The 14887-nt window shown below is 37.7% G+C and overlaps 1 protein-coding gene across 2 annotated transcripts; it reads left to right on the forward strand.

Annotated features, from left to right (window-relative positions):
• The first annotated feature begins 219 nt into the window (after nucleotides 1-219).
• UFM1 (ubiquitin fold modifier 1) lies at nucleotides 220-7901 on the forward strand. Of its 2 annotated transcripts, none has more exons than XM_027896249.1 (6): nucleotides 220-285; nucleotides 366-422; nucleotides 1156-1213; nucleotides 3825-3864; nucleotides 4264-4296; nucleotides 5330-6480. In XM_027896249.1, coding segments are annotated over exons 1-6 (363 nt in total). In that variant the 5' UTR covers nucleotides 220-283; the 3' UTR covers nucleotides 5503-6480. The 2 variants fall into 2 exon arrangements, with proteins under 2 accessions (XP_027752050.1, XP_027752051.1); XM_027896250.1 differs by lacking the exon at nucleotides 5330-6480 and adding an exon at nucleotides 6487-7901 and having other exon boundaries at nucleotides 221-285.
• Nucleotides 7902-14887: the final 6986 nt, after the last annotated feature.

Below are 14887 nucleotides of genomic sequence, written 5' to 3' on the forward strand. Positions count from 1 at the left end.
GCGCCTGGGTCCTACCTCGGCCGCAGAGCAGGCCAGGTCAATGCCTCATTAGAAATCCTCCCCGCCGCTCACCGGCGCTCCTCGCGCACCCCTCAGCCTCTTCCTCTCCCGGTTCCAGCGAGATGCCGAGGCGGAACGCCTCCTCTCCCTGCGCCGTAGCCGGGTCGGCGGGGCATATTTGCCTCCCTTTTGTAGCCAGGCGCGCTGCGGGCGGCCCAGGCTGAGCGCAGGCCCCGGCGCGGCGCTGACGTGTCGGCGGAGCGGCGGCGGTGCCCGGAGCGCCATGTGAGTGAGGGAGGGACGGGGGGAGCCTGCGGGGGGCCCGCGCTCCTCACACACCCCTAAACAGTCTACTGTCTCCACAGGTCGAAGGTCACCTTCAAAGTGACGCTCACCTCGGACCCCCGGCTGCCCTACAAAGTGTGAGTGCTGGGCCGGGCCGGTGCCTCTGCGGGTGAGGGGGAGGTGAAAACGGGGAGCGGCTTCCAATGGCCATCCTGGCAGGGCATTCCGCCGGCGGGAACGGCTTTGTGTTCCTCTGTACGGAACGATGGGCGCTGTCCGTGGTTAACTCGCCTCTCTGGGCTGTCCCGCTTTGCCCCGGTGCCCTGCGCGTCTTTCGCAGAGTCACAGAATCACAGAGGTTGGAAAAGACCTCTGAGATCATCGGTGTCCAACCTATGATCGGTCACCACCATGTCAACTAGGCCATGGCACTAAGATGTCCAAAGTTTCCTTAAACACCTCCAGGGACGGTGACTCTACCGCCTCCCTGGGCAGCCACTTCCAGTGCCTGATAGCACTTTCCCCGAAGAAATTCTTCTCGATGTCCAACCTGAACCTCCCCTGGCAGAGCTTGAGGCCATGTCTTCTCGTCCTGGAGAAGACTTTGCTACGAAGCGTAATCCTGCACTTCCTGAGAGCTCCCACAGCTGCTGAAAGTCAGACATTTCCCCACTTTCTGCTAAAAATGCTTCTCTTGAAGCATTTCACACCCACCATGGCCCTCTTCTCCACTTAAGTAGCGCTTGCACAGCTTTGGCAAGAGTGCTGCCACTGGTAAAAGTGAAGTTTGCAATTAGCAGTTTAATAGCAGATAAAGTTGCCTTTCCGTTTGTCTTGGCAGTCATGTATTTACTTGCATTGCAATTCCAGGTTAAGTGTGCCTGAAAGCACACCTTTCACAGCTGTCCTGAAGTTCGCTGCAGAAGAAGTAAGTAGAGAGCGATGGTTTTTTTTTTTTTTTTTGTTTTTTAACATTTTGAACAGTCTTGAAGCAAGCCTTTTTAACAGTAAAAAACAATGGTTAATTCAGCACAAAAAACCACTGCAGTTGGTTGTGGATGGACACAAGCTTTACTGGCCTCTTGGGGGCCTGCCAAAACTTTCAGAATCCTAAACTTAGTGGTTTTTGCACAGTTTACACATCAACAGCAGGCATTGACACACTTCCTGTTCTTTGCTATTAAATTGAAACGTTTTCTATCAGTGATGTAAAAATTCATGACAGTGAAGAGAACTAGAAGATATTGCAATTGAGTACTTAGTACTAAAAACTGCTTATGTAGAATATCCAGGAAATTCTTTAGAATTAGGAAATTCTTATACTCTTTTCACATTCAGTTCCGGTAACCTCTGACTTTGGATGACATACAGTGCTTGATTATAGAAAATACTGAGATTACATATGGGCTAGATTCAAAACACTGACTTAAAGGAATAAGATGTGTATAACATGTTCTTTGGCTTCTGGATGTTAGATCTTTCACATGGAATCCTATACCGTTAGGTGCCTAAATTGCCCATGTAACATTTGAAGAGACATATGATGATGTTGTTTCAGATTCAGCATTGGAAGATTAAGAGACATTCACTGGGTGTAAATAGTAAAATCGAGTGCTCAAAAGCATGATGGGTTCTCTTCATCTAATCAGCAAAAGATTCAGTTGAGAGTCTGTTCTTGGAATTTCCCCCCCCCCCCCCCCCGTCTTTTTAAGAAAACCTGGGAAATCTTGGTTTATTGAAAACTTATCTCTTCAGGCACTGGAATTGTAATAAAATAGTTAGGAGGGATAATGGACTCCATGTCATGAGTCTCCTTATGCTGTGGTCTAGTGGGTAAAGGCGCTGCACTGTCACTGCAGAGACCCGGGTTCGATTCCCGGTCGGGGCCACTCCCCGGGCAGATGGAGCTCGTTAGCCCTGTAAGGCAATCCATCTACGTCCTGAGGACCTCGCTGCCACCGTCCAAGCTCGCTTGGCCCCGGCAGATGAACCTCAGGATTAAAGGGTGGGCTCAGTTCCGCACACAGTGTGTCTCACCTAAAAAATGCAATGCTCAGGCTGGAAGGTGTAAAGACCTTCCCCGGTTCTTCGTTCGCAAAGACTGGCCATTACATTACTGTTACACCGCTATGTGACAGCTTGTGGGGGGAGCTTGTGGATTGTTTTTGTTGTGAATTTACTTGAAGAGAACATTATACAGAATATTACATGCTATTAGAGATATTTGATCATTTAATTTGGTTTTTACTATGCTTTCTTCCCCCCAGTTATTTTTATTCTGAACTAATACAACTGTGACCTCACAACCCATACACAGAGACCTAGACTGAAAAGTCTAATAAATGAGTATGAGAGACCTCGAACAATTGGAAGTGGGACTGAGTAGTCAGACATACTGAGAGGGAGGGTCCTCTTTTGGTGGGAAAGATGTCATGGAACCCGTTAGCATTGCTTACTTGTGGAACCACATTAGATGGTCATAGGATCATCTGAGAACTGGGTTTAGAGAAGAATTATTTACTTAAATATTCACATTTAGCAAACCGTTATTTAATTGATGTATTTTGAGTATCTGTGGGAATTTCACTGTTTGACCTCAGGCCACTCTGGATCGGCACTGAAGCTTTTTGCATATCTGTGAGGCCAGGCAGGCAGAACAGAGTGCTTTTTAAACAGAGAATAAAAAAGATTGTCTAGACTCTGCCCCAGGAATGAAGTTCCTTTGTGAATTGGCATTGTAAAAAATTAGATCATTTTTGTGTTATATGAATGGGGGTTTTTTGTTCCTTGAATTGTGTAGTTTAACATTATCTTAGCAGTTTGTTGTGACTCAGGTACCAGTTTCACAGTACCATATATGAGACATATATGGAAAAGATCAAAATGTGGGCAAAATTGTTGATCTCCAGGCAAAGTGCATTATCCTCTTAGTGACTAAAGCTCCTGGGGCAGAGAAGGATTTACATTCTGGCTATTTAGCCTTACAAGTTTCAACTGAGAAATCTTTCAGAGTCTTGAAGTTTGGCCAAATCAAAAAGAGAATATCCCTGGAACAGTAGAACTGTAGCTGTGATGTAGAAGGATCATCTTACATATCAAGTGTCAGTCACGGTGCTTGGTCAAAGGTTAGTTTTTCCAAGTAAAAATTTCTGAATTACTTTCATTGTTATGTTATCTTAAGTCTTCATTTATCTATAGTTCTTTACAGAATTATCACAGTTTATTGGGACAAGTGTTCTCCTTTATGATGTGTGGTCTCTATTGGGGTTTTTTTCCTTCATTTGTTAAAGCTACTTGGTACATGTCTCAGGCGTACATTTGCACAATACTTACTAAAAAAAAACTCCATTACATTTGTGAAATTATTACTAAAATAGTCATCCACTTCCATTAAATGAATTCAGCTCTAAATCTTAAGTAACTCTTTTCTCATTTTTGTTGTACGTGAACCAACTAAAATTATAATTTAATATTCCCTATATATTTTCTGCCTTAGCTATGTCTCTTATGCTGTTTTGTCCTACTCTTATCTTCTTTAGTTCAAAGTTCCTGCAGCAACAAGTGCCATTATAACAAATGGTAAGAATATGGTTCATATATTTTTTTAATAGTATTTGTATTGAAATTTCAGTGAAGAGGTATTGATAAAAGCAATAGTGTCTCATATTTCACAACCTCTACAGACTGCAAATTGAATTTAATAATATTGTAGGATTATTTAAATTTCTTATGCATGAGATGAAGATACTAAACCACTAATTCAGTTTTGTACAAATATATAGCTTAGACTTTTCTGTACTGAAGATTTTTTGTTACCTCCTGTGAAAAGACTATTCTTGATTGTAGGAAATAGCTGCATGAAGGCCTAATGTAATACTTATATCTTGTTGGTATGTTTTTTTGAGCTACAAGTTTAATGTTTTGAATTGTAATATGTATTTCTGTTTCATCTTTTCCTCTTTTATTCTTTTTTTCCAGATGGTATAGGAATAAACCCTGCACAGACAGCAGGTAATTTACTGTATATGAATCCCAGTATTATGTAGTTCAAATTAGTTGTAGCTTAGTCCTGCAAAGTAAATGTGTTTAGGACTACTGGACTCCTGAATGAAAGCATCTGTACATTAGTTCATCGTGCTTACAGCTGTACATATTTAATTCACATCTCCAGTTTATTTGTTCTACCTCTTCTAATATCTAAAACTGCTGAGGAATTATTCAGTAGTAGTATAAGACAGCATCTCATACCCAAGGAGCAGATAAATCTAAAACATCTAGAAGCAAAATGTTGTCATCACAGTCTTAATTTGCAAATCTAAAATTAGGCACATGGATTATTTTTTTTAACATAGACAGTGCCATTGCCCTGTCAATGCTGTGTGATGTTGCCTTTAACTGGAAAAAAACCTAACAAAATCAAGGCAAGATAAACCCCCAAACAAACCAACCAGAAAACAACCTACACTAAATCCAAGACCCAATTCCTACTCAGTTTACAAGTAAACATGTATCATTTAGATATAATCTTGTGTTCAACCTTATTAATTGGTATCTCAGAATAAAATATATTTATAAATAAAATATATATACTTTTTTTCTTTTCTCTTACTTTTTTCATACTTTAAAGTTCCTGTAGATTAAAGAGTTATTTTCGTCTTCAAAAACTTCCCAAAATAAGATATGCAGGAATAAAATCATATTAATCCTTGGGTATTTTGGAAGCTTTGTACTGTTCCACTATCTCCCCATCTTCCCCATATGCTCAAGTATGACCTTCATTCTCCCTACGTGATTTCATGGAGCAGAGGAAATGAAAGCTGAAAAGGCTGGGCTTAGCACTTAATTCCTGTATTGATTTCAATTTTAAATCCTTGATAGTTTAGGGAATAGTGTGCCATAACTTTAATAAAACCGCCGTGATATTAATGATGAAAACAGACTGAGAGGTGGGGTGAACTGTCTTCAGGAGATGCAGCTGTGGCCTGTTGTAAAGCGCTGAGAGCTTTAGGATGGCTGTTGTAATACAGATGCTTTTCATCTACAATATTAAGATTAGTAAGCAGTTCTCTGGTTTGCTGGTGTGACAGGTTTGTGTTCTATGGGTTTTATAATCTTGGTCTTGGCATTTATAGAAATGGTCTTGGCAGATCTCTAAAAACAGAATGTTTTCTCATAACACATTTTTTTGAAATGATTTTCAAATACTCGTTATGTTGAATATAAGAATGGTTATGGTCCTGAGGTTGAAAAAGGGTAGCTTTGTTGTAATATACAAACAACTTCAACAGATGTCAAATATCTTGGTCTTTTTTACAAGAGCACTCTACATCCCTCGAGTGGGGTGCTTGGGAGAGAAATACAATTATTCTGTTTTTACAAGTTAATGCAAAGTTGAATAAGAAAAGGTAGATATTGTTAAAATCTGATATTGTAGAATCACATATACTCTATTTTTTTGCAGTAGCAGTATGAAATAAAAAAAAAATAAATGTCCCATATAGTAACTAAATAATGCATCACTTTTAGCAATGTGATTTAATTTTCAAGTGTTACATTTAATAGAAGAAAACAGCAACCTGAATGAGAGTCCTGAATACACGCAGAAAATATTCTAGGCAACTAAGTACTAAGCACTTCTAATTTTCATATTATGTCTTCTTGATAAGACTAACATGATTAAGAAAGTGCCATAATGAATATGAAGTTCAAGGAGTTTTAGCGCTAAAATGAGACTGACTTATGCTTGGATATTTGGAGAGCCTTCCTAAAAGCAAAGTACAATTGAAGTTCTGAAGTTAGAAGCCATTAAGTACTGAACCAAGGAAAGAATTAAAAATGAATGAATGTATGACTGACTTCGAGATAAAAAAGTAATCATGGAGAAGTACAACTTCATTTTCTGGTCTTGAAATTATTATGGCATATAGGTGAAATCAGACATTCAGGTGTGGATGTGCAAAGTTTCAATGGCTGCACCTTGCAAGGTCTGGCATGTTTATTTAAAAGTAGAAAGTCCTTTGGAGTAAGAAGGACAAGACAAAATTCTATGGAAATATGAGAAATTTATGTCTGCTATGTTAGAGGAATTACTACAAAGATGTTAAACACTGACCTACTATTGTTATCCTTTAAATGTGTATGTTTTTTGAGGTAACTTATTTTCTAGGTTAGTAACACATTCTGTTTTCTGTGTTTGTTTAGGAAACGTATTTCTAAAGCATGGGTCAGATCTCCGGCTTATTCCCAGGGATCGAGTTGGGAGTTCATAACATCTCCTGAAAGCTGTGGAATAAGTGACATTTCCTTGCAGTAGAGGTCGATTTATTTTGAAACTCCAAAATGCATCTAATGAATTGGATTTTTTTAAAGCTAGCAAAAATGACTTCCCAGGATTTGATTTGGTTTTGGTTTGGGGTTTTTTTTGAAACAGAGATAAAGTTTTATTTTCTTGTCAAAATACATTAACTTATGTGCTGATTCTTCCCTGACTAGTAAAAGAATGGGCTGATTTCATGTTTTGTTGCTGTAAGAAAGATGGACTTCTCTGTAGGTGTTACTGACACCACGAGGGTAAACACACAGCCACCATCAATTGATATTTAAAATACTGGGTATTGTTGAGCCTACTCTGTGAAAGGGGAAATGGTGTTACGATTTTGCTACAAAGAAATTATTCCTACTGAGTGCTAAAAGTTTTTTTTTTTCCCTGTACTTTTTTTCTGAATTTACTTCCATGTTTAGAGGAACAGCTTTCACCTGGTTCAAGTATTAAGCTCAAGTAGAAGGGAAATTTCAGGAGTTTATCACTCATATAGCTGCCAAATGTTCCAAAGTAATTTCAAGATTTAATTACTGAAAGTACATTAGATAAAGGAGAAAACAGAGGTTTCTGTGTCTTAAAATATTTTATGTCATTTGATGTACTGTGAAGTAAAATGAAACACAGTTTCAAAGAATTTGAGACCTACTCTTCTCACATGAAGTGCCATCAGCTGAAAAGGATTGCAATGTAATTTGGGAATTTGTAGGTACTGGTCAAATATGTCATCACATTCCTTTTTCAGTAAACTAATACTGATTCTTTCCAGAAGTCTTGTTTTGTCACTGCCTGTTACATGGGAAACAGCATAGAATTTACTGAAATGTTTGTGTTCAGGTTATAAATTGTCAGGTGTAAACTATCAGTCATGTATTTTGAGCAATTGCTGCTTTTCTTGAACTGGTTATCTACCCTGTGTTTTAATGTATTTGGCAAAATCTTACCATATTGCATTTTTCTCTCTCCTACTGAGTGGAACAGAAATTGCAATGGGCAATGTAGTGCTTGGTTAAATGAGAACTGTCACAAATACAACTGTCTTGTGCAATAGTTGTGCTCTAGAAAGATGTTCAGGCAATGTGTCAAAAAAAACAAAGTACAAAATGCCCTTCTGAGTATATAGAGAAAAACTCATCAGAAATCAATATTTGACTATAAACATATTCCAAATCAAGATAAATTGTAAAATTCTGTATTTTTATTTTAATAAACAATTATATGAAACAAGTGCAAACATTGCTTCTCTCTTATTCTTAATTAGATTTTGACAGTAATTAAAAACTCTTCCCTTTAACCTTCTGATCAACATGCTGCGAGATTCATTCCAAGCCAAAAGACTATTATGCAGATTTCTACAGAATGCTACCCCTGAGGGGCAGAATGCATAGTTTATGCTAATCTAACTCCACAATATAATTAGGATGAGCCAAATTAATTACTTGTAATTTTTGGCTGCAAATATCTCAACTGAATGCCTGAAAAACACCTGATACTGGAATGTAACAAACAGCAATCTTTTTTTTTTTTTTTCCCTGTCTGAAGGTGCAGTATAGTTTTTGAAAGGTCATCTTGGTTAAATGCATTTTGAATATAAGATGTTTTGATGTTTATATAATTGAGGGTTGTTTGAAAATGATTTCAATTGCTGGCTAACATTTCTTAATGCTGTTACTTAGCTCATAACACAGCATAAAGTATTTGACATACTGCATTGCAAGTCTGCTTATGTAACATGCTAAGGATTTGTTCATTTGGAAAAATAACTGATCTTTTTAGTACTCTGTTCATGACACTTTTGTCACAATATGGTTTCCTAACTCTTAATGTGGCTTCTCTGTTTGGTAAAGAGACTTGATTCCAGTTCTAAAATGTAATAGCAGATATTTGCAAGTTGATTTGACCTATGCGAGTTTATTTTGTTAAGTCATGTTTGACATGGTTGTATAGGAAACTTTAAGTTAACCAGACTTTGTAGGGCTTGGGAGTTGTTAGAAGATTGTGTAAAGTGCTGTATTTTCAGACTTACACTGGTTTGTCTAGCCATGCTTTATGGCAAACTTTGGAAGTGAGCTCTACCTGGAGCTTGCAGTGTCTGGCTCTGGTTATAACTTGACTGGTGTTAAATGCAGGACTTGCACTGTTTGTGATTCACTTTGTCACGACTTTGCTGAAGTCAACTTGCAGGGAATCTTTTTCTGTGTTCAACATTTGTAAAAGGATGGCTGTGAAGAAAAATTTTGGCAGAGGGATAAATGTGGAAAGTCCCACCAAAACTTTCAAAGAATTGTAATTGTTCTTTTGTTTTATACAATCATAGAAGTTTTATTTTGATAGAATTTGAAGATATCATGGAAATTTTTTGGGGAGGGAAGCACAATAATCTGATAAAGTATGATCGAGCACTGGAGAAGTTAGGAAATGGCCCTGATAATAGTTCTGTCAGTGATACGGCTTTCTTCCTTGTGTTCTTGTCACAAAATCCAACTTTATTCTGTGAGATGAAAAGGCCGTTTTCCTTTCTTGTTGCTACTTAATAATCCTAAAAATTGTTCACAGCAGGTCGCAAAAGCTGAGGATTTTTATTCTTCATGTTTAGTTTGGTGGTGAAAACCCAGCTCCTGCTGCTGCTCCAGTGATACAAAGAGCAGTCAGAGCAGAGAAGGAGCTGTGCCACTGGGACTGCGCAATTTGGGTTCTGAGAGTGCTGGGGTTCAGCAGTCCTTTTTATGGCAGCGTGCAGGTGGCCTTCAAACAGAGCATTTTAATGGGGCAGTGGAAAAGACTAAATCCTGTAGTCATCCTAGCTGTGAATACTGTTTCAGTGATTCTAGCAGGAGTTCAAAGCTCCAGCTGGGTAAAATTCAGCCTGTGCAATACAGTGTTCAGAGTTAAATAAGGTATACTCAATGGTACATCTCACTACTGAGTTTCATCCACTGATGGAAGGCAAATACTGGAGAGTATTCACAAGGGCAAGAGTGATCTTTTTGAGGCTAAGCTTTGCAGGCTGCTCTTGAAGTTAACAGAAGAGAGAGTCTGCCAGAGAGATTCCGGGGACCTAAATGAATCTTCTGTTCTGAATCTCTCTGTGGCAAAGCCTTTATCTCTTTACTGACTAGAGAGCCGTTGAGGAATTAGTCTACAGGGGCAAATGTTAACCCTTGTGAATACCTTCCCCAACACTTACTTCCCTCTCCCTTTTAGTATTGTATTTTATGTACCTTACTTGACATTGTTTCAGCTTGACGTTAACACATTATACAAAGCTCCCAGGGGGCTTGTTCAAAATTAGAAGAACCTTTTTGCATGAAAACAAAACTGCTTTTTGATGTAACATAATTTGTTGAATGCAATTTTTTTTCTTTTTACAGTAGGTTCAGCACCCTTGGTGGTAACGTGAAGAAGACTTGTAGTTCTTTACAGAAAGCTTTGCCAGGTTAAAATTAGTTTTGTTTACAAACAAAGAAGATAATGTGTGTACTGAATTAAAAAAAAAGATTCTATTACTTCATCTTTTCAGAGTATAGATTTGGTCTCCTTTCTCTTTCTGAAGTGTTTAAATGTTCCTGGAAAGCAGATTTTAAAGGGTTTGGGATGCATACAAATAGCCACTAATAGAAGGACCAGGTGCAGGTGTTCCTGTTTACTACTACGAAGAAAATCCTGAGGCCATCAGTGGGAGTTGTCAGTGTCTTTCACTGCTGAGAAATATCAGAGGTGGTGTATAAGAACTATACCAACAACCTTAGAGCTTTTTATGATTTTAATGGAGAAAATCATGCTTTGAACTGTAGATATTTGTCCTACAATCAGGTTCTGTTTACAGACCTTGAAAGTATTCGTTTGATGAGAGTGAGATCACTGTCCACAATCCCTTTCACTGCTCTTGAGATTTGATAAGTAAGTCTGGAACAGTCTGGCCATTAAAAAATGTTCTGGATTTGTCACTATGGAATTCTGTCTCTAAGGTGAAGTGCACCATCTTTATCTTCAGAAGACTTGGCTGTGACAAAAATTTGTTGCTCTCTGATGGTAACTTTTTGGGTTGGAAGGCACCTTAAAGGTCATTTAATTTCAACTCCCCTGCCATGGGCAGGAACACCTTCCACTAACCAGGCTGCTGTCAGCCATTTTGTAAATTACGTTTTTTATGTTTACCTTGAAAACGAAAAGACAATGTTGGATGTAGCTAATCAACTAATGTTTATTGCAGTAGCTTTGTAAACCACATTCTCTTCACATGGGCAGTGGAGGGGATACATAACATTGCTACTGTAATAAAATTCTGTCAGAGGATTCATGTTGCTTGAAAAATGAACATCTTTAAATTCATTTTTACATAGACGTTTCCAGTTAGCAGTAGAGATTTAGCAGTAGAGACCCATTAATTTGTGACAAGATTCCATTGCTGGGGGCTCTTGAAGAGTGTGCAAATAATACTGGCTAACAGTAACAGTAGCCAGGCATCTTTACCACCAGCACAATAGTGAAAGTTTGTGCAAGCACTCAGTGTCAGTATTTCATTTATATTTGTCATCCTGTGGCCGTGAAAATTTAAGGTGGAGATCTTCCATTGATTTTCAGCCTTAAGGGTCAGGGATTGCTGAAAATTTAAGCACCATATCTAAACACGTGCAAATGACAGGAAAGCAATTTTAACCATGTACTTTTTTGAATTAGCCTGTGACTTTTAAATTTCTTCTGTCCTACTGACTTGCCAGAGGAACTTAATAATGTCAGAAAATTTTGCAGCCATGGAAAATGTTAAAGGGGGATAAAAAAAAAAAAATCTAGAGGATCTTAAAAATTAGAGCAATTGGGTACTACAGGGACTGATGAAACCTGATATCCCGTTTTGTTCTTTCAAAATTTTCATTGGTGACCACTGCCTTGTAGTTATTCTATTGCCCTGAGATTCCAGGCGCTTCTAGTTACAAGCTGAAGAGGCAACTCATCTCCAGGCATCTCTCAAGGAACATTCAACTACTTTCAGTTCTGACCGTTCAGGACAACTATCTGATATCAATTATACTTCTATTGGAGACCTCACGTCTTTTGGCATCAGAGTAGTGTAGGCTATTTTATCTCTAAATGATTAAGTAGTTTATACTGGGAAAGTCTTTGCACCTAAGGAAACATAGCAAACACATAAAGTATCCCTTACTCTAAAAAAAGTTAAAGTTATCAGGTATTTTTTAGCTCTCTGGAATAAAATTAAAAGCAAACCTGTAACTTTACCATTTTATCCGGAAAGTGGCAGCTGTCAAAGTATGTGTTCTCTTTTCATACTGTACCTTAAATGCAAATTTTATTTTCAGTTTGAACAGTGAGATCACCTGGAAAGTGAAGTAAATTAAATTGCTGCTGTGATATGATTGCATTGAATAATGACCTCAAATGAGAATGGCAAGGAAAAGCTGTAAAAGCCTCTAGTGTTCATCACAAAATTAAGATGTTTGGAAAGATGTTTTAACTCAGGGTTTGTCTGGTTAGTGGAAATGATTTTAATGAAACTCTTGACAGCTTTTGTCTGAAGATTTGACATTTGATGACATATAATGCATAATAAATATTCCTGCTTATTATTGCTCAAATATTAGCTTTAGTAATGCTTCTTTGGTATAAGTGAGGGATATTACTGCATAATAAATCTTATCTTCTGCATTGTACTGCAATTCATGCTTCAGTGTAAAAGCTAAAGGAAGACAAATAATTACTTTCATTATCTAGTGATGGTGGAATGAAACATCAATTTTGTCTAATAAAGAGAAAGAACAATGAACTGTGAGGTGGCAAAAAAGTAGTTATGGTATCAATAATATGTATGATCATCTACTTAAGTTCATGTGAACTTTTCATATGAAAAAATTAAATATTGTTATAAGAATGAGGAAGATTAGCAACTGAAGTGCATTGATTCTGCTGCTTTTTGGATACCAAGAAGAGTGTCTTGTCTTCTTCCTTTCCCAGTGTATATGTAGGACAACTAATGGGACCAATGCCTTCAGGTGCCTGTTTCTATGGAGTGTAGAAGAAGCCTCATCAGCAAGTTTAGGCTGAGTGAACTGCTAGCACAAGCAAGATGGATTCTAGTCAGGAAGGCTTTTACAGAAAACAGGCATGAATCAGCACAGATGGGGAAGAGGATGCTTTGTGTTCCCTGCAGATCATGGGTTTTATTAGCTTCCTAGCTACCCACAGTATTCCTGGTCATAAACACAAGAGCTTAAGAATCTGTTTGAAACTAAGCTAAAAAACCCCTGAAGATTCTCCTTTAGTTAAACTCCTTCAGAGGTATTCAGGCAATAAATGAGTTTGAAATCTCATAAACAGCTCTGTCAATTCAGTTAATTTCTTGCATCATAAATTTAAAGATGTTAATCTTTCTTCACTAAGGTGATTTTTCTCACTTAGGTAATGCTGCTATTTTCACACTTTTATCACAGAATCACAGAGTATTCTGAGCTGGAAGGATCATCAAGTCCAACTCCTGCACAGGACAGATGCAAGAATCACACCATGTGCCTGAGAACATTGCCCAAACACTTCTTGAACTCTTTCAGACTTGGTTCTGTGACCACTTCCCTGGGGAGCCAGTTTGAGTGCCAAATATTTTTAAATTTTTTTTTAATTCAAGTTCTCTTCCTATCTACTTTTTTATAATTTTGTTTTGCCTTTGTTTTAAACCAGTTCAGATTGTCATTAGGTTGAGCATTGTTCCATCACAGCTATTCAAGTGCCACTTTCCCTTCTTTTCCTGAGACCTTTCCACAGCCTCAATTTCTGTTACTTAATGTAGCACAATTAAAGTAGTCGACGTTGCTGGCTTGTTCTGAATTCCTGAACAACCGTCCTACCTGTTCTGCTTTCTTAATACCCACTCTAGCTGATACCCTAGCTATATTTTTTTTTTCTTCTTCCTGGTCCCAGGGTTAATTTGCTGTGTGAGAAGGTGCTAGAATATTAATGTATATAGCTGAAAAAGTCTCCTCTACACCAAATACAGGTTCACCAAAAAAAAAGAAAAAATAAATCTGGCATGCAGAAGACAGACTCCAGTGTTCTGGAAACATATAACTGGACAACTCAAACATGAAATTAGTTTTATCCTTTTTTTTTTTTTTTTTTTTTTTTTTTTTTTTTTTTTTTTTTTTTTTTTTTTTTTTTTTTTTTTTTTTTTTTTTTTTTTTTTTTTTTTTTTTTTTTTTTTTTTTTTTTTTTTTTTTTTTTTTTTTTTTTTTTTTTGTATTTTCCAAATTGCTTCAGTAGAACTAAGTTTGTGTTACAAGACTGAGATCTGAAAGGCAGTTTTGTGGGGTAGGAAAGTAGTTGGAGGTGGAAGAGCTTCCACTCGTGTACCTGGCAAATAGTTTAACCCGAAGTCAGCTTTCTATCCCATTGCAGGATGGTTTAGTGCTTGTTTTCCTGAGAATACTATTGTTTCAGGTCATTGATTACCCACTGCTAGTCTTACACCAGAGGTTTGGGACGTGTATTCTTCTAAACACGAGTTCTTTTCACATCTTTAATGAACTGTACTTTATTTTTCTGAGAGATAGATATATATTCAGCTACGTCTGTTTACTGCTTATAAAAGTCCAAGGACAAACTCTGTCGTTGAGCTGAATGAGCTTTGAATCAGACATTTATATGGTATAGGCAAGAGTGCTGCAGATAGTTGACAGGGAGACATCTCTTCTGGCCAGAGCACCAGCACTCAGGTCATTCAAGAATTGTCTATTTCTTCTATCATGCTCTTTAATTAATTTGAGCAAGCCATAAACTGCTTTTTGCCTTACTTTTCCTCTGTTATCTTCTTTTTGTTCTTTGTTTTTAACTTTTTGGTCTGGTTATCTTCCCTTTTTTCTCTCTCACTTTTTTTCTCTTCTTGAATAGTTCTTAAAGAATACTTTAATCCCATTATCCTACAAATCCACCATACACTATTATTTCCTTCATAACTGCAGTAGCTGATAATCAGTAGGGCCAGCACTCACACAGAGTGATGAAAAAGACAATAAACAGAGCATAAGAAACTGTTTCAGACATTCTAAAATAATCCTAGCTGCAGCAAGAGACTATAAAAATTGTGTTTTACTCAATTAAGTAGCATAGGATTTTTATGTTAATGGAGGCTATGAAAAAAAAAGCCCTTCCCAAGAACTGAAAGGCATCTCTTGGGGAGCTGCACAGAACTGTCCTCTTCCAAGGAGGGAAGGAACCTCACATGAATGTTTTTGGTTGTAAATGGGACATGGGCTGGGTAAAATGAGCTGACCTAAG

The sequence above is a fragment of the Empidonax traillii genome, unplaced genomic scaffold (genome assembly GCF_003031625.1).
Source record: "Empidonax traillii isolate 1590-97213 ecotype Southwest subspecies unplaced genomic scaffold, ASM303162v1 scaffold489:size526811, whole genome shotgun sequence".
NCBI classification, from domain to species: domain Eukaryota; kingdom Metazoa; phylum Chordata; class Aves; order Passeriformes; family Tyrannidae; genus Empidonax; species Empidonax traillii.

Coding starts and splice junctions, on each gene's coding strand:
- UFM1 (XM_027896249.1), top strand. Junction 1,214..3,824: donor TGAAGTTCGCTGCAGAAGAA/GTAAGTAGAGAG, acceptor TATCTTCTTTAG/TTCAAAGTTCCTGCAGCAAC. Junction 3,865..4,263: donor AAGTGCCATTATAACAAATG/GTAAGAATATGG, acceptor CTTTTTTTCCAG/ATGGTATAGGAATAAACCCT.